This window comes from Brettanomyces bruxellensis, chromosome 9 (genome assembly GCF_011074885.1).
Source record: "Brettanomyces bruxellensis chromosome 9, complete sequence".
Taxonomy (NCBI): domain Eukaryota; kingdom Fungi; phylum Ascomycota; class Pichiomycetes; order Pichiales; family Pichiaceae; genus Brettanomyces; species Brettanomyces bruxellensis.
In genome coordinates, this window is record NC_054690.1 from 55,602 (window position 1) to 75,441 (window position 19,840).

General features: G+C 35.3%; 7 protein-coding genes and 1 non-coding gene across 8 annotated transcripts; 1 reads left to right on the top strand and 7 right to left on the bottom strand.

The window, feature by feature from the left end:
- Positions 1 to 759: 759 nt before the first annotated feature.
- On the bottom strand, positions 760 to 2,433 carry BRETT_001909 (uncharacterized protein; the record flags this gene model as incomplete). The annotated part of the gene is made up of 1 exon (XM_041280448.1): positions 760 to 2,433. The coding sequence occupies one exon, from the start codon at positions 2,431 to 2,433 to the stop codon at positions 760 to 762; it is 1,674 nt and encodes a 557-aa protein (XP_041138239.1).
- A 1,016-nt stretch (positions 2,434 to 3,449) lies between these two features.
- Positions 3,450 to 4,898, top strand: BRETT_001910 (uncharacterized protein; the record flags this gene model as incomplete). The annotated part of the gene is made up of 1 exon (XM_041280449.1): positions 3,450 to 4,898. The coding sequence occupies one exon, from the start codon at positions 3,450 to 3,452 to the stop codon at positions 4,896 to 4,898; it is 1,449 nt and encodes a 482-aa protein (XP_041138240.1).
- A 143-nt stretch (positions 4,899 to 5,041) lies between these two features.
- Positions 5,042 to 5,716, bottom strand: BRETT_001911 (uncharacterized protein; the record flags this gene model as incomplete). Its single annotated transcript, XM_041280450.1, has 1 exon — positions 5,042 to 5,716. One exon carries the CDS (start codon positions 5,714 to 5,716, stop codon positions 5,042 to 5,044), a length of 675 nt encoding a protein of 224 aa, XP_041138241.1.
- Positions 5,717 to 7,234: 1,518 nt separating this feature from the next.
- Positions 7,235 to 7,307, bottom strand: BRETT_001912. Its single transcript has one exon. It is a non-coding gene; the product is annotated as a tRNA-Lys (tRNA).
- A 1,903-nt stretch (positions 7,308 to 9,210) lies between these two features.
- On the bottom strand, positions 9,211 to 10,683 carry BRETT_001913 (uncharacterized protein; the record flags this gene model as incomplete). The annotated part of the gene is made up of 1 exon (XM_041280451.1): positions 9,211 to 10,683. One exon carries the CDS (start codon positions 10,681 to 10,683, stop codon positions 9,211 to 9,213), a length of 1,473 nt encoding a protein of 490 aa, XP_041138242.1.
- An 861-nt stretch (positions 10,684 to 11,544) lies between these two features.
- Positions 11,545 to 14,103, bottom strand: BRETT_001914 (uncharacterized protein; the record flags this gene model as incomplete). The annotated part of the gene is made up of 1 exon (XM_041280452.1): positions 11,545 to 14,103. The coding sequence occupies one exon, from the start codon at positions 14,101 to 14,103 to the stop codon at positions 11,545 to 11,547; it is 2,559 nt and encodes an 852-aa protein (XP_041138243.1).
- Positions 14,104 to 14,539: 436 nt separating this feature from the next.
- Positions 14,540 to 17,839, bottom strand: BRETT_001915 (uncharacterized protein; the record flags this gene model as incomplete). Its single annotated transcript, XM_041280453.1, has 1 exon — positions 14,540 to 17,839. The coding sequence occupies one exon, from the start codon at positions 17,837 to 17,839 to the stop codon at positions 14,540 to 14,542; it is 3,300 nt and encodes a 1,099-aa protein (XP_041138244.1).
- Positions 17,840 to 18,822: 983 nt separating this feature from the next.
- On the bottom strand, positions 18,823 to 19,317 carry BRETT_001916 (uncharacterized protein; the record flags this gene model as incomplete). The annotated part of the gene is made up of 1 exon (XM_041280454.1): positions 18,823 to 19,317. The coding sequence occupies one exon, from the start codon at positions 19,315 to 19,317 to the stop codon at positions 18,823 to 18,825; it is 495 nt and encodes a 164-aa protein (XP_041138245.1).
- Positions 19,318 to 19,840: the final 523 nt, after the last annotated feature.

The window sequence follows — 19,840 nt, forward strand, 5'->3', positions numbered from 1 at the left end:
CTAGCCGAGGAGAACTTCATAAAGTAATCGGTGTCACATTTGAAATAGAGCTAGTCATAAATATTCAGACAATGCCCATACATATAAAATAGCACATGAACGCATGTATTATAATGCATAACTCCATATTGCTTCTCAATATTCAGGGAAGTAACTGAAAAATATTATTATCCCGCTTTTTAAATAAAGCGGATGTACCTTTATTAAGCTTTTATTCTGGGAGGACATTCCATGTATTTCGAAAAAAAATAAAAGCAGAAACAAACACCAAGTAACATTTTAGTTAATTGGTTTAAGTGTGACGCCGATTACCTTACGAATTTTTTGTTATAACTAGCATTCGGTGTTTTTAAGGCTGAAGAAAGGAAAAGTATAAATGTAAAAAGAACTAAGTAAGAAGGTAAAATGAACTTAATAAAAAAGGGAAATGTGTACCCTTAAATACCTTTAATCCTTATGACGGATGCTTTCTTGGGAATGAATAAGGCAAGGCAGCTTTATGTAGACGCGACTTTCAACGTGGATATTATTACACTCCCATTTGCTATTTGTTATTTGTTATTTAATTATCCCACATACAAAAAAGTAGGTTTTTCTTCTACTTGGGAAAGTTCTTATATATGAGGGTGATTATATTGAATCGATCTGATGTACAGATTATGTTAAAACAGAAAAGATGTCCAAAGGTGAAGTTTGTTTACTTAAACATAACTAAGCTGTTCTTCAAATACAACAAGTTAAACCATATATTTGAAATTTTCAATTTATAACTATAGAGTCAAGATATCCAAAACTTGGTTGACCTTCAAAATTACGACGCACATGAGGAACGTCTTTATCAACTGTGAAATTTGCAAGACTTTTCTCTTCATGCTCCGGGTTTGTCACATTCACACCAAAGTAGCTCACATTAATCTCATCTGTTGTAACATTCATTTCAAAGTAGCCCCTAAACCATCCTTCATTCCAAAGTATTCCTTTATTGCCATCAACCAATTTATTTGAAATTTCGTAACACTGTTCAATGTTAAGTTCTCTGGGGAAAGTCGAGGGAGAACTAGTAGCTGATGTAGCAAACTCAACCATTAATGAACCATTTCCGGTGACAGGATCATAGCTATTGGTATCTAAAAATAGCTCATGAACCCAAGCAATATGAAAATCCCCTGAAATAATAACTGCACCAGTTATGTTGTTGTTCTTCACCGTAGAGAGTAATCTTCTACGGTTTGCAGTATATCCATCAAAGCTATCATAATCTCTCTCTTTGAATGGATGTTCCATCCATTTATCAATTGGAGTAAAATCAACATGATTAATCACTGTTTGACTACCAATAATCTTCCATTTCGATTGGCTTTTATTCAATGTTGAATATAGCCAGTACTCTTGATCAAATCCCATCATCGTTCGTTCTTCTCTATCCGCTATAGATGCAATATAATTTGTATTGGAATATATATCTGTAACATCCCTTGAGTAGTGTCTCGTATCAAGCATCAGAAGGTCCACTTGCTTACCAAATTTGAGCTCTCTCCAAATTTTGAACGGATTTTCTTGTGGTCTGATTGGAAGCCATTCAAAGTAAGCTCTCATGCCTGCTTCCCTTCTGTTAAGGAATTTCCAACCATTAGAATTGACACTACCTCTCAACCAACTATTATCGGCAATTTCATGATCATCCCAGACAAGAATCCAAGGGTACATTGAATGGGAAAGTTGTAGATCCTTATCCAAATGGTAATGGAAATATCTTTCTCTATAATCGTCCAATGTCCACATCTCTCTATCTGGCATATGCATCCTATTAATACCAGTACCATTTGTGTAGTCACCATTCGCATGTTCATATATATAATCTCCTAGGTGAACAATATAGTCAACTGAGTTTTTAATTACTGGCATTGAATATGCTGTAAAATATCCGCCAGCATAATTGGAGCAGGAATAAACAGCAAATTTAACCTCCCCATCGTAATCATTTTTTGGCAATGTTTTTGTGCGTCCCACACGAGTTGTTTCTCCGTTTGGAGCGAAAAATTGATAATAATAATAATTTTCAGGTTGTAATCCATCGATATCCACTTTAACAGTATAATCAATCATATAATTTGTAAACACTGCAAAGGTACGACAATCATCATCGAAGTAGGGAGAACTTGAAATTTTTAAGTAAACTTGAACAATACCTGTGAAATTGGAATCTTTGGGTGTAACTCTAGTCCATAAAATTATTGAATCTGTGGTCGGGTCACCACTAGCAAGACCATGAAGAAAAGAAATGTCCAAAATCCTTTCATGATTTTCTAACCTTAATTGCTTTGAATTTGTATCGCTAAAAGTCTGAAAGTTAGCATTCTCCGTTTGTTCCACCTGCGCTAGTCCCACCAACGTAAAACAGGCCAAAATTAATGTTATTAAGTGAAAAGGCATTATGATTCTGAAAAAGGATTATGCATTTCCTAAGAAGATGTATAGACAAATGCATTTCTTCCAAAATATTATGGCATCTCCCCTGTATATACTGAAGCTGGGGCAAAGAGATATAACAAAATTGCACGATGATATAACAAAATTGAATTCACACGTGTATTCAAAATATGTTCACACAATTTATTCCGCCAAGACAATCAATCTTATAAAGTTTCTTCATATTATTGTTATCAAATTAATAGCATACATTCTTTCTGTAACCCGGAATATTTTCATGGAGTTCCATCACAATTGAAAAATTTTTTAATACATAACATTAAAAAAAGAATGTTTCATGAATCTCTCAGCTTTACTTGGCACAATAAACGTGGGACGGAAAACCACGTCATGCAAGCTTTTTGCGCAAAAGGTATATTCAATTTGCGGAATAAAAGCTATTTATTGAATGTTGTTTAAGAAAAGCATAGTGGGGTCACAGTTCGCGTATCTTCAGTATTATATTGTTTATGGACCGTTTTTGTTTTTAGCCGCACTCTCATCAAAATTTTCGCTTAGCCCACGTGTACGAAACGCGGAACTTCTCCTTCTTATCGTTATCGCTATTTTAAGTATGGATTAGATCGAATCTTCAACGCCCATTAAATCGTAGTAAACTTGATCTTGGACAAGCTTGTAAAAAGACCTTGATGAATTTCTAAAAGCAAAAGAAGATTCAATTTCAAATAACAACAAGACACGTGGAGCTACTTATTTGAGATATCAATGATTTTAACATCAACAAAGGACTTGATCTCAGTATTTTACAGAGTATTTGTAATTAATCCACATACCGAAAGCTACTCTTAGTCTGCTTTTAATTTCCGATATTTTGTTGAAAAAATTAGTTCTAGTCCGAATATGAAAACAATTTAAATAAGGGCTTTTACTCTAACAAATCATGAAACTAAGGAGTCAGTTAACTAGGATAAATGTACGTTAACTTCAAATAAGGAAGTTTAGTACTAAGTATCGATAAAATGGGATTGCAAAAAGGTACGATTGACATCCCAAGGGAGATAGTGATCGAGAGATCTCCCGATGAAGAACAGGGTGTAGAAAGGCCGCGTAAGGAAAGTTACTGGAAGGCTTTAATTGCTGTTTTCACAGCTGGATGTGCTTTTATGTCAGATGGCTATCAGCAGGGTATTATGACACCAATTAATTTAGTACTGAAAAGAGCATACCCTGAATATACTTCAAAGTATTCAACGATGGTTTCAAACTCTAATTTGGTTGCAAATATTATTGGTCAAATATTTTTTGGATTATTTGTTGATAGAATTGGAAGAAAGCAAGGATTCACTATTACTACTTCCTTTATCATTATTGGATCAGTAATTGCGGCCTGTTCAAAGGGAAGCACACAAATTGCGATGTTTTGGATGCTAACCATAGCTAGAGGCATTACAGGATTCGGAATTGGTGGAGAATACCCAACATCAGCTGCCTCCGCAATGGAAGCAGCTGATGAAAAGTTAAGCAATAGAAAAAAGTTGGTACCTTTTATCCTGGCCACTAACTTCCCGATTTCATTTGGATTGCCTTTTGCTAGTTGCATATTTCTCATATTTCTTTCCATTTGGGGTGAAGATCACCTTTCCGGAGTGTGGAGATCATGCTTTGGCTTTGGTGCCGTCTTTCCAACTATCATTTTTTATTTTAGATGGAGAATGGACCATGCTAAAATGTTCAAAAAGAACGCAATCAAGAGAAAAGTCCCATATAGTCTAATATTAAAAAAGTACTGGAAGCCATTATTAGGTGTTTCTGGCGTTTGGTTCATTATGGATTTTGTCATATATCCCAACAACATATTTTCTTCTTCTGTGCTATCTGTCGTTATTCCAAAGGCCTCCGTGAAAAAAACTGCCGAGTGGTTATTACTATTGGGATCATTCGCCACTTTTGGAGCTTGCTTTGGTATGCTCATTAATCGTTGGTTCACAAGAAAGCAAATTATCATTATGGGATTCTTTTCTTATGGTGTAATTTCAATAATTGTCGGTGCAGCATTTGAAAAACTAGCCAAGATCCCAGCATTATTTGTTATATTTTACGGACTCATGAGTTTTGTTATTTATGCTGGACCGGCAAACATGCAGTCCGTAGTGTCATCCGAATCTTTTCCAACCTGCATTAGAGGTACTCTTTATGGTCTATCTGCAGGCATTGGTAAGGCAGGTGCAGCCATTGGAACAGAAATTTTTACTCCAATACAAACGCACGCAGGTACTAAGTACACATTCTTCTTATCCGGAGGTCTATCCTTAATTGGCTGTCTCTTTGCCTATTTCCTCATCGTCAACACTGACAAGTATGATCTTGCCGAGAAGGACGAGAAATTCAATCAGTATCTAGTCGAGCAAGGGTGGAAAGGGTTCATCGGTGAAAGTAATGAGAAGCAGGAGTTGGGAGTTGAAGATTAGCTATTCATTTTACAATTTCATATATTTAGAGGTGTGGAACTGTTCCATTAATTAAATGGTATTTCAACATCTTTAGAGTAAGAAACTTTTTTAGATTAATATAAGAAGATGACCTTATATTTAATGCATTGTGCTCTAGAACTTCAAGAGCAGCTCGAAAAATTTTCCATGCGAATTATGGCGTTATCAAATTGTTGAACCTCTTTACTGGTATCTTCTGAAACGTCGAGTTCAAGATGGATTTCATTAAAAAACTCGGAAACTTCAACTTCCTTGAAGCCAAGTCTATTTTTAAAGAGATTTATCGACGCGGCATTTTTTAACGAAATTCTAACTTCAAAAAATTTAATTCTAAGAAGATCCCTAGTGTACTTCATCATCATTTTGATAGCACCTAAAGCATACCCATTCCTGCGCATATTCTTCTCTGCAATCATAATTTCTAACTCGGCGCGTAGTGGTTCATCCGGATTGCTCACAATATAGAGGTTCACATCCCCTATTATGCAACCTTGCTTCTTGTTACCATTATCTGCATAAACCAAAGCTGGCATATTCTCAAGGCTAAGCTTTTCATTAACATCATTAATAAGGTCTTTGTTTGTTGTTGAAATTATGAAGGTGCACTTTTTTGCATCCGGTCCCCATGATTTCTGGAGTGCATATTCTTCTTCAAGTGATACTGTTTCAGATGCAGTCATTTCAAGTATGTATGGATCTTTCATCCATTGATGATATCTAAGGACATGAGCTGCAACATAAGGAACTAATCGTAAGTCATTTACACCAATTAATGCTAAGTCTTTGTTTTCAAGCATCCTTATGGTTGAAAATACATGTATTTGTAACCGAAGGGAAGGTTACATGATGCATATATATATACATATACCAACTATGATTTATTTTTTCCCGATATTTTTCAATTTGTGCCAGAATTTTTTTTTCTCTCATCTTCTCGAAGTCCTCGAAATTTCAATTTCAAGCACTAATATTGGGATGTCAGGATTACCGGAAGGAACCGCGTACAAAGGAATACCATACATTTTGAGAGAATTATAGATGATGTTCAGCTGAACAAAAATATTAAAACGTAACCAGGAAAGAGGTTAAAAGTATTCAAAGGGCTGTTTGATTACACAATAACGCAAAGAAGTATTTAATAAGTAAAAATTAGAGCTTACTGAGATATCTATCCAGATCCATTACCCTTGGTCATCTTTATATAAATTGTTCACTAAATTGTTTTGCTATCGCAAAACCAGTACGTCCAAATATTTGCATCCGGCCTACTATTTAGAAAAAGATAGAGCAATAGACAAATTTTCATTAGAATATTTATCCTATCTCCTTCGTAATAGCTTTGTCGATAGTAGAATCTAAAAGTTGCACCGGCTTGCTTTATACCAAAGAAAGCCTCACTCAATAAACTTGAAGATGTTTAAGGACTTACCTTCTTTACATTTTCCTCTTTTACTTTCTCAATCAAAATTTTATTTATTTATTTCCTTTACTCTCTCTCCCTTTTTTAATTCCAAAAAATCCTCTTAATGTGAAGTTTATAAAATATTCGGCAGCACCTAAAACTAAAGCTAATATTATTATGGATACATTATGATGTTTGTAATAGATCCGTGAATAGTCACGTCTATATGAAACTGCCCTGCCATGTTCTATGACCAAGGAAACCTCCGTCATAAAAATCAGTTATTAAAACCTGCACATTTCCCTTTTTACTTATCTCTTTTACGCCTTCTTCTCTACCTGTTTTACTTCGTGTCTTTTTCCTTTCTTGGACTTTAAAGACACACCATATATTAGTTAACGAGAATTTCATAAAGTTGTCGCCCTATCGCCTGAAATCAATTGAAGAAATAGTACAGGGCTTCTCTTAAGCTTTTTTAAAAGATACAGGATTGTCGTTAAATGTTAATTTTCTGGCAGAATATTAACGATTTTATTTTAGTATCCATTAATTTTAGAAGTGTTTACATTTTCTAATTAATAACTTATTTAGCTGATGACTCTTTTGATTAAGGGAATTCACCGTGCTGTATTAACTCTGTGAATATGGTTGTGTTTTCATAAATCCGCGAATCGGACACACGATTTCACAAGCATGAATTGTTTAGGGGTGGTTCTCGATATGGCGACAACATAAATAAGACAAAGTAAACCGTGGTTTAGATCCCTTGCACATATCATTTATGAAACTTGACCGTAGAGGAAAACAGAAACAGCAAATGTCAAGAAAGATCAACACGTCTTTGACTCAAATGCCGTTTTTATCATTTACTACTGTACACATTAAATTCTACTTACAAAAAAGTAAGTAGAAAAGCCCTACGCGGGGCTTGAACCCGCAACCTTGTGATTAAGAGTCACACGCTCTACCGATTGAGCTAGCAAGGCAATTACAAATTTGTAAAAGGTCGGACTAAAGGTAACAAAATATTATTTTTAATAACCTGAAGTATAAGGATTCTTTAGATGATTACCAAATCCGTCTAAAGATATATAATAGATTAATAAGATTGTTATCTGATACTTCTCGTATCCTTTCATATCTCTTATCTCATAGCTCTCTATGAATCATTCTATTCATTCATTATTCTATCTAATAACTTCTCTCCTCCTAATTTCTCTTTTCTAGAAAAATAACTAAATCATAATCTAACCTTGCCTCTGTATCAAAGGAGGGCAAGGGCGCATATTTATATTAAATGGAGAATGACACTTCTTCCATTTCTCTTCCAATTTCATACAATAACAAATTATATGCCAAAGAGGAATCCATCCTGTTTGGGAACATCACATTATGTGAATTCAGCATAACCCGCGATCATGCAAAAACCTGTTGTTTTGCATATGCAGTCGCCACACGAATATTAGTCAGCTTATTCCGATGTAGCTCTTTCTTATTGTCCTTCGGGTCACTATCCTTTCAGTACTCTTTATTTCTTATTCGCGCTTCTCATAAATTATTTCGGAAACTATTTATATCTTTCCGTGTTACCTAATCAGGTAAATGAATTCATTAATATTTTATCTGGCTTTAAACCAATATGCGCTTGGTTTGACCCCTTACAAAATTTGTAAGGGGTCTGCTTTGGTTTGAACCTAAATTATTCTAGATTATGTAAGTACAAAGTGATTTGTGTGTTCGTTTTGAAGTGTTGAATCAAACCACTAAAATATGAAGTATTGTATGTTGTAAAGTAATGGTTATAGAATGTTATGATGTAATCTAAGTAAGTGCGGATGTCGGACATATGAGAATATTACCTAGTATTAGGCAATCTATTATTATATGTCATTAGATTTATTTGTTTTGAGATCTGAACTTATTCTAAAATAACCAAGATTTAGAATAATATCTAATAGAGACAATCCTGGATAAAATGCACTAACTGTGTATGTTAGGGAATCAGCAGAAAAATAATTATGCGCGATCATAATTCTGTTTCTGAGAATTAAATTTTTTTTTTATATTATGTATGATTACCTCACTTTATTTTCCTTTTTATTTTTACTTTACTTTACCTCTTTTTATATAACTTGTTTCTTCTACGAAGGGATGAGACCCGATAGCCTATTTTGCAATACAACTAGTTCGACTCTACTTGATGGTGACAGAGTAAAGGAAGTAAATTCATTTTCTTCTATGGTGACACATACACAATTGTTAGAATGTTAAAGGCATTAACATTATCACACAGACCACTTGGTACATTTATATCCACCCACTTAGGTAACCGACCTTACAATTATCTGAATCTCCCGACTGCTAGGTTCTTATTAGTTCTATTAAAGAAGGAGTTTGATAGCTAAAGCCCAGAAGAAGCTCATAAGGTCTCTCTTAACTCCGACATATTCATTGCGAGTATAACCTACGTTCAGTTCTCTTCTTACGCATAAGCAATCTACAGATCCGATACAACAAATGCCTCATTTGCAAAATATATCATAAATACACGCTACATTCTTATTTCTTTGTCCTTGCAGTAATCCGTTTCACCATTGCCTGATCTAATATGATTGTGTCACTTTACCTAACACCGATCAAAGAGGTTGTCAGATTTAAAATAGCAGACATAAATACTGATCATTTAGCAGTGATCAAATATCAGTACTTACAGAACTGATGTAGAAACATTTGTTTTCTAAGACTCCAGTAATTTACGTTGGGTCATAGAACTTGATTAAGTTATTATGAAATGAATATATTTAAAAAAAATGCTAAAGATAAAAAACACAGAAATTGTTTGTGGCGATAACACGGTAAGGTAACCACAAATACGCAAAAACAAAAAAATCAATCTGCAGATATACCAGGAATCTTAATTCTCTTTGCCTTATTGACATAAGCGTTGTACGTTATTTCGATAATCTCGTTGGAAGGGAAACGCATAAAAGGAATATCCGAAGAGGATGATGCCATTAAATACCCATAAAAAACTCTAATCACCGTCTCATCTGCAATTATTAATATATCATTATCTATCCTTCCAACTTCTAATATCAAAGGCTCCAATTTAAGAGCCAGATCATGATAACTTTCCGCTCTAGGATACCTATGGTGGTATGGATCCAATTTGTGGTGCTCATAATCTGACGGATACTTTCCTTTCAAAGTTTGATCAGTTAGGCCCTCAGAATCACCTGGATTAAGCTGATTTAATTCTGACCTGGGCTTCACGACAAGTCCGGCTTCTTTAAAAACAGCGGCCGCTTGCATTGTTCTTAGCCGGGTAGAGGTCCAGATTTCTAAGTCTGGAGGGAATCCCTTTCCTGATCGTGTGCTATTGAAGTGACGAAGCAACGCATTATACATCTTGCTTATGTATTCAGTTCCTGTCTTAGTTAATGGTGGATCACTTTTAAACTGAAGCTTATTATTGGAACAACGAGCAAAATAAACGGAACCTGATTTAAGACGAACATTCATTATGTAAAATATTATTTTTGTTGTTAAAAAATCATGCTGTAATTTATTAACAAGAACTGTACGTCCCAAATTTCTCGACTGGATCCATGTAAAATCTTTCCTCGTTAATGATTCAAAAGACTTCGACATTTTACCAACTTTTTTTGTATAATCTAAAATTGCCAGTTTCTCTTCCCAACCCTCATAATCGGGAGATTTTGTGGCCTCCCTAATATTAGATTTGAGAAGTTCATGATCATCAACAAGACTTTCAATAAAGACAGTCCTAATATCATGCCTTTTCATTTTCAAAGCCAAGTCAACCCTTTCATCTGAATTACCATTAACACTGTCAAAGATAGCCACTTGACCTCTGTCATTCTTGAAGAAATCAATCATTTCACGAACGACAATTTTGCGTAAACATTGTCTCTGCTCTTCAAGCTGTCCTTCAGATAGGAGACCATCGTTTTGTGTTCCAATATAATCCCGCCTATAGTCCTCAAAGTGAAAAAGATTGGTCCGGACACCTAACCAACGAAGATAGCGGCATAGACCAATTGCTAAGTTTGTCTTTCCTCTGGCTGGGAGACCAACAAGAATAATACAAATAGATCCTGCATGAAACATTTGACCTGATTCTGTTGAGTACATCTGTCCGGGCGACACATGAAACTTGGATAAAGTTTGGTGAATTTCATCAACATCCTCCTGCCTGCTCTTTGTGCTAATAACATTTGATGATTCTGCGGATTGTGAAGATTGGTTGACTTCAGCAGCTGGAATCCACCTATGATTTGTCCTTGCGGAATAGTTACCCGGAATCTTGGGCTCTTCAATTTCAGCCACTTGGTTCGACATGCCTAAACTGCAAACAGTTAGGAACCGAGATAATCGAATAAATAATTTATGTGGGTATACGTGATCGAAGAGAAACACACAACCATAGTGGAAAAACGTGTGTGATAAGGAGGCGGTAAAATCTGGAGAAAGTAATGTGGGGAAATTTTAAAGAAAGGGAAATGGGGGATAAAAAAAAAAATTCTCAAGTCGCTGGACAAGGAATCTTGCGGCAAAATCTACTCACCTTAATTTTTGAATTCTCCGGAAAACGCGGGGTAAACTAAAAGTTATAGAATTATGTTTTAGCGAATGCTAATCTAGATTTCAGTTGAAACTAATCAATGCTGTGTAAGGATGACTTATTGGCTTGGGAGGATAGCGTTTCCTGCTGTATGAAGTCACAAAACTGAGAGACATAATAATAATCTATAATGATATCAATCTGGACTAGGAATCAACTTGTGATACAATCAATATGAAATTAGGATTCATTTTAAATTAAGATATACTATTTTGTTCTCTTTAAATTCCTTGAAAAAATATGAAGTAATAATTACATAGTATAATTTTTAGCGATACTCAGATAATCCTGTTCGCAACAGAAATACTCAGCGTCGCATCAATTCTTTGCGATTTGTACCCTTTCCAAATTTTTTTTAAATCTGCGAGATAGAATAATACAGTGATTAAACCTAGGGAACGTAGCCCTGCCTTTTCTGAAGAAACATCGCTCAGGGGTAATACGTATTTTTATTCTATTTGACAACCTTCAAAAAAGAATCCGCATTCTATTTATGAATTTATAAAAAAAAAAAATTGCACAAAATACACAAAACTTATGAAGTAAAAGGCAAGATAGGCATGCTTAAGTTATTTATATTATAGTCTAATTTTTGTCTTGACCCCAGATCCCCGATAAAGTAAAGTCATTTCAAAATCACCTAGTTTCACATCTAATATCGCTTGCGTATCAATATCAAGTTCTCCATTTAACGCATCTCTTAAAATATCGGCACCTAACCCAGATCTGACGATTGTAACAGATATTCTTGGCGTTTTGTATAGTCCTGGAGGTACTATAAAACCTTCTTCCTGACTAACAAATCCTAGAGTCGTTCCATCATGGGATGCCTTGGCATTAAGGATGACAATTGCTATTGCATGATTTTGGACCGGATTGTATACAGTCAGTTCAATTTCTGATGAAACAATATGAATCGTCGAGTCCACAATAAAAAGTGATTGACGGTCAACTTCAGACAAAATTGGACTTTTTGGACTAGCTTTGCCCCTTGAAATTTGGGGAACAGACAGAGTCAACTTCAAACTTTCAAGAAGTTTTGATAATGATTCAGATTCGGGGGAAGCTTTATCAGGAATCCCTTGGATCTCAACCTGCGGGGAAATCCCAGAAATATATTTTCCAACAAACTCTTCTATTCTCATTTTACCTACTTCAGAATCACTTTTCAAACTCATGCTCAACCTTAGATTTGTTGTCTCATCCGACCCATCGTTTAAAGAAAATTTCCTCACTCCTATTTTAGATATAACCGACTTCAAATATAAAATTCGAAATTCAAGCCATTCAAAGTTATTCTCAATAGTAAAATTATCTTCGGTTTTTAGATTGAGGTCCAGATTGAGCGATAATGTCTCATGTGAAGAATCCACAAATGTGACTTGATTTAGACTAACTTCAAATATATTAAACATATCTGTAACATTCGCAAAATTGCCCGGAATACGTACGGCGTTTATTATTGGCACCTCTCGGAACACTGTACTAAAAGTAGGCATACTCAATTCAAAATCGATATTATTCCTAACTTCAAACTGCAAGTTTTCACCATTAAAAAATCGTTCTAACGTTTCCCCAAGATTTTCGGCTTCGTTAATATGCAAAGATAATTCATCCAATGATGTCATAAATGTAGAATCAACCAGACTATATGAACTATTGCACCATGAGGGCAAGCGAAACTGGCACAACAAATTACAGTCACTATCAACGTCAAAACTACCCCTAATCCTCGGTATATTGAAATTAAAGCGTGCAAAATTATCATCAAGTGATATGATCGGGTCTAAACTCAAAATCAAATCGCCATTATCCGGTCCAAACAGAATTTTTGTAATAGAAACATCTTTCACAGGATTTTCCTTTATCTTAGAAAAGAAAAATTGCCCTGAAGTTACAAAGAATTTCAGATTCAATGCTGTTAAAAACTTACTTAACCAATCTATAATTTGAAGATTCTCCGAAAGTGCTCCAGATATGTATAGGGGGACAAATTTATCTTCTAGAAGTTTATTGACATAATAGTTAATTGGTGTCAAATCATTAAACTGACCTTGGTACCTTTTTAAAAGTTTGTTCTTTAAGGAAATTTTGTATGACACATTAACTTTATGAGATTCATTGAGACTCAAATATTCGATAGGGTACGTTTCTGCAGAAATCAAGCTTGATGTACCAGAAAAATTGCTGTTGAATTTTAAACCGGCCTTCCATGGTAACTTCGGAATACCCTTAAAAGATAAAAATGAGAGTTCTTTGCTTTTTGGAAGATTTAGAATAGCTGTCCCAAATAACGGAGACCCTGAATCATCTGTCCCTAGAGATATATCCGATACGTTTATGCTATTCTCAAATTGTGTAATAATTTTTGTAAGATTAAAAGCGGATATTGGATATCCAAATTTAATCGCATGCTTATGATAAAATGTGCTGTCAATGCGAGTGGAGACATGAAGAAATGTATGTGCCGGGAATGTACGCTTCTCAAAGACATCGTTAATGTAGTTTGGAAGGGTGTCATAATCAAGTTTCACTTGAACATTCGTAAAGCAAATTTCATTTTTTTTTCCTTCTTGAATATTGATTTCAAATTCCCTCTGACCTTTAGGTATAACAACATTTGCAAGATGCATTGATGAAGAGGAATCATCGGAAATATATAATTCGGTAATATTTCCGATATCAAAGTGTATGCTTCCGATCAACCAACCCAACCCAAGAAATCCAAATTTCACAGAGGTAGCATTAGCTTTACTGTAATCAAACGTAAATGCAGTCGATACATTAAGTAGAGGAATTGATGAATTGAGATTCACTGATACAGCCTTCATGTCAATATTTGTGACAAAAGCCACATTCTGGATACAATACTTGAGATCATAGACAAACAACGATATAATTCCTATGATAAAGAACAACAACAAAGTACAGGCATACAGACTTTTAAATTTCCATATGCCGAAAATAGATCCATCATCAATTCCAGTACTTATTGATCTGTAATTTACCAAACTTCCGGCATCTAATGTTGGTGATAAAAGCGGCTCCAGCTCACTTTCGTATGAGCCAGATGAAGTCAAAACCTGGGGGAATGACACAAAGTTGTCGTTCTGTTGTGAAGTGTGAGACTCATTCATAACTTTATTTTGAGAATATGTATCATTTCAAATTAAACGTGGAAAGGGGCTTGAGGCTGTAAAATGTTTAATTTATTTGATAAAATAAATACAGATACCTTATCAGCAAAGGTAAAGGGCAATCAGCCGCACTGTAATTTTCCCCCACACACATGTAGTCAAAAAAAAAAAAAAGGGGAAAAATGGAGATGAAGGACTAAGCATCTACACCGGTGGGCCATTCTTTGCAAAATATTATATAGCGTATATATCCGAGATTGCATGCCACAATGCTGTTCAATCATCAATATTAATAGCGATAAGGCATATTTAACATGCATACTATTTCATAATGCCTATTGCTACAAAGAAACATCTGCTCGATATAACGAGGGAGTGAGAGTATTATTGGCCCACTAAAAATATATATATTCATACTTCATCTTACATGGAGAATTCAAAATTTAGAATCAAGTGCATTACTCTTGTCTAAATAGCAATCCATTATTTTTGCAGAAGGAGCCGCTGTTAATGGAATACTGGATTTCCACTCACCAACTTGTCTTATAAAAATATTTTGATCATCATAAGGAATTTTAGCATAGTTTTTGGCAATTTCATCTCTTAGGTACCTCTTCAATTCTGATGAAAAACTGAACTTCGGAACAATGCTTTTAAACGTGTGATGATTAATTAACGAATCAACAAAATCGTCAGAATCAACCTTTTTCTTTGAGACTTCCTGAACGAGTGCGTTCAACGCATCCTGATCATACTCAACATCGTCAAGCTCCGGCTTTTGATATATGAAATTGGAAACCAAGTTCTGATAGGAAGTTGCATTATTTGCAGTTGCATGACCTTGAAGATGAACGATGAGTTCGCCATGATGGTCCAGATTCACAATCTTATCTTCAAAATATTCCTGGACAGCTTTTAATGGTATAGTTCTTAGTAAATTCGAATCCTCTTCTCTTCTTTCGAAATCATAAAATCCAGACGCAATACGATTCCAGAAGCGTGATCGTTCTTCCCTAATATTCTTAACCTTCTGCAACTTTTTAACTATTAATGCATTAACATGCTTTTTGAAATCCTCCTCACTCAACAGTGCTAGCTTTCGACTTTCCTTGGCAATAAATTGCTTGATTCTCATATATAAGTATCCAGTTGGTCTCTCACTTTGAATTAAAAATCTTAGACCGAATGTAGTCCTGGTTTCCCTAATACCAGAGAAAACAACATATCCAAGCTGTTCTTTAGTTCTTAACCTGTCGAAAAATGGTTCATGCAAAATTTGAGCTATCAACTCTGCCATTACTCTGTTCGGGGCGTCCGAAATCATTCCTAGTTGTATGTAAACCTCAATACAAGAATTCACATTTTCAGGATCATCATTCTCCTTCAAATAATGGAACGCTTTTCCATCCGGCAAATTCAACGATCTACCTCTAGTATATTGCGATCTGCTCAAACTTACAGACTTTTGAAGTTTTGAAGAAACCATCCGACTTAAATCTTTTGCAGACTTCTTATCGTAGTTTCCAACAACCAATGTTTCAACAAAGCAAGTACTAAACAAGCTACTCACATAACTTCTTAGGTTTTCGAATGTGACTGCAGAGTATATCTCTAACTGGTCATCGACAAGCCAAGAGTTTTCATTGATTAAAGAAGAAATCATAGGACCAACCTGATTATAGGGAACGGTGTAGCCAAAATTCTTCAAATTTTTGAGTAACTTTTCTCTCAAAACATGGAATCTTGCTCTTCTAGTTTCATTCCACATTATATCTTCCAATGAAGGATCACTGAATTTAACCAATCTATCTACCAACGTTTCAAGCAAAATCTCCAACTTATCAGAAAAGCCACCAATCTCAAGACTAATTCCGTCTCTGGCAATTTCAAACTCATGCGACAACCCGGAAATTGATGCTAAATAAGAAATACTGTTTAAATCATCATCTAACACATCTAGAAACAAAGAAAGTAAAACAGATTTTAGTGGCGTTGATGTAGCGCCGGGAATATTAAACTTAAACTTGAGAGCAGATCTTGGGCCCCCCAATTTTGTATCAAATCTATACCAAATCTTGTTCTTTTTGTCAGCATCAACAAGTTTTGGATATTTGAAATCCATTTCATCTCCACTAGCTAAATTGAAATTTGTGGGGATAAACTTATTCTTAGGTGGCAATGTGTAAACAGGATCAAGATGTTCACCTTCATAATATATCTCTTTTACTTCATTCACGAGCGAACTGGATAGTTTATCTATACGATAATTTGTCCCATACCACCTTTCTTTACAGATTTCCATTTTTTGGTCTTCAAAACTTTCTTTAGCAACAAGCAGCACTTTAAAATTCGAGGGATTCAAGTACGAAGTATACCTTGAAATTAAATCAGGATCATATTCACGAACAACTGACAAACTTAAAAAATGCTCCGGAGGAATAATACCAGTCTCCAAATTTCCGTTTTCAGAGATATCTTCCTTTGGATCAGAAAGTCCGGTTTTGTAGAAATTTAAACTATGCAAATTGGAAGCCAATTTAGAAACAGTTGAACTAGCACCATACTTTTGTCTGAATTTGAAATTGAATTCAGACTGATCCTTGATCTCCTTGTAAATCCATTCTTTGGGTCCGTTCATTTGCAACATCTTCACATATTTGAAGACATCTTTTATAATATCATCAACGTGACTAATACCTTCTTTCGTCAGATCTACATCAATTTCAAACTCGGCAAATCCACTTGAAAGAGTCATAGCACCTGCACTTAAGCCAGTGGCCCATTTTTTCTCCTTAAAATTATAAAGGAGAGAGCCCTTGGATTCATGACCTAGAAGATGTGATAAATATCTACTTGGAATATATTTCCAATAAGGATCTGTATCCGGGACCGGAAAGGTTAACTCTAACGCACGCATTTCACGAATTGGTTTGGCTTTAACAATAATCGAGCCATCGAATTGGCAGTTTTTGAAAGGTGAACTTTTGTAGATCGGCCTTCTGAGATCCTTATTTACTGCCGGAGAAAACATATCAACTGCCCAATTGGTTAAAGTTTCAAGTGGCTCATTAGAAAGAACAACTAAACGCATTAGATTTGCTGAATATTTGCTACTATGATATTTGAGCAACTCTTGACGAACATCAATATCATTCTTGGCTGGTATCTCTCCCAAGGTTGATTTATTACCGGTAGAGAAACCATTAAAAGGGTGCTTTTCGTTGGTCAAAGATTTAGAAAGTTGATATAATCTCCAGCTATCGTTCTCCAAATTCTTCTTGTTCTCAGAATCAACAGCATTGATTTCCCTATCTTTACCGCTGGATGAAAAAAGGGGACAAATAAAGAACTGGGCAAATCGGTCCAATGCACCTTTCAGCGCTTCATTGGCAACCTCAAAATAAAAATTTGTGTGTAGAGATGAAGTATACGCATTTGAGAAGCCAGAATGGCTCGAAAGATACGAGCTGTACTCATTTTCGGAAGGATACTTTTTCGTGCCCATAAATAGCAAATGCTCACAGAAATGAGCTAAACCGGGAAGATTCTTTGGATCATGAAAAGCTCCAGCATTCACATCTAAAGCAGCTGCAGATTTATCTGTCTCCGGATCGTGTATCAAAAGTGCAACCATTTTATTCGGGAGTTGAATTAACTGATACTTCCTGTCATCAATTACAGGTTGATCTAGATGATCAGAAATGACCGTGTAAGGATGATTATTTGGTGTAACCATTGTGGAGACTGTACGTTTAGGTGAAAGAAACTGTAGGAAAAACGCTAGAATCAAGAAAATACCGTAGAATAGGGATGTTAGCATATAACTGGTTAGGAAACGTGAATCTTGACCTCTCAGACTGAATGTCAATTTACATACGTCTCAATTTCAATAACTGAAAAGCGTGCAACGAGAGCTGTTTCATTTATCTTTACACAATAGATGAAAACTGTGTAGCAAGATAAAAGGAAGAATACACCAGGGTAGCAAATTAATCGAGGGAATTTGAGAGAAGAGGAAGTATACATTCGATTATAGTAGGAATAACAACCCCGACAACATTTGAAGGGGGACTGAGCGCGGGGATCCAAAAAAGAAGAAGAAAAAATAAGCCCGGCCAGTTGGGTCAATTTCTGACGAATGGATAAAGGAAAGGCGTAGAGAAAAAAACAAGTCAAGTAACGCTGTATATGACTTAAAATTACCTTTATGACGCAACTTACTGGAGAAATGATATACTACACCGTAGTAACGAAGAAATATTACTTATTTTATTAATAAAGTAGCGAAAAACGACTGGAACAATTAGATTAAAGACAACGTTTTAATTCATGTTCTAATAAAGCTTACAACTCTCATTTGTACATTCTAAACCGTTGCTACATATTCTTTATCATACCGCAAAGTCTCGTTATTTAAAGCCGAGAGCTTTTTCAAATATGTGTACTTGTCTCCTTTTATCATTTTTCCAATCCATTTTGCCTTATTATTGACAATTGCAATGCTCATCTGTTCGAGCACAGATTGTACGGTAAAATTGCATTCTCTTGGAAATCAGTTGTCAGATTAAAAATATTATTGCATCTATAGTGTGGATTATATGTCCAAATCTGCAAGTTGGACGCAATCAAAGAATAGCAAAGGATGAATAAGATTTAGTTTCAATAATACCTTGGGTGGAAGCAAATAAACAGCAACAAAAATGCTTATCAAATGTAGTACTACACAGTATCATCATCGAACTGCCATTTGCTCATCAATGGGTTAGAAGGAGCAATACGACAATATTCATCATCATCCACAGGTCGTGAATTAACACTATTACCCGAGAGCATACTTTGAATTGACAATCCGATACTGTTGAGAGTATTTGCAGGGGACCAACCGTCATACAATATATTCAAGCAAATGTGCCCATTTGAGTATATGTGTGGATGCACTGGGATTGGATATTTAGTATGTGTAAATTTGTCGTAGGATATGAATTTTACTTCTGGCGGATCAAATGGATATGTTGAGGATGGCTTCACCAAGAGTCTATACACCTGACTTTTAGGGTATATATCTGGGTTATCCAAAACACTGATGTCAATGTAAATGATTCTCATATCATCCTGAACTGGTTGGAGCAATTTCAAGCCTGCCGATGAGTCGAATGCTCGAATCTCCTTAAAAAGTCGTTTTAGTGCTGTGCGTCGTAATTCTGAAGATCCCATGTTGTATACAATGTAAACCAAAGGATCTCAAAAATGCCGATAAACATGAAATCTGCGTAAGCTCGTAGGAGTATTAAAGTACACGGGCACAAACCTGCAAAACCCCGCTGCTATCCAGAGAAATTTATCAATCCTAAAATACAAAGGAAATGACCTCAGTACACCATAAAAGAGAAGATCGATTTTCATCGACATCCGATCACCACAAAAAAGTATTTTTAGAAGCAGAACACAATTTACGAAATTTCACGCACTGAAGGCTAGAATATTTGAATTCGATGCAACCCGTACACAGCACAAAAAAAAAGCATCATCAGGATGAATCGTTGCTGAAAACAGGGAAATCCTAAATATAGCAGGAGTAAAAACTGATTCCGCACCTATTGCTATGGGGAAAATTTTTTTATTCTTTCTCGAAAAAATGTCAACATTGAATATCAGCAGTATTCGGGATTGTTTACTTGAAACCAAAATTTATATTTTCTCCTTCCCCTTCACATTCTGAAAATAAGGTGCAAAATTT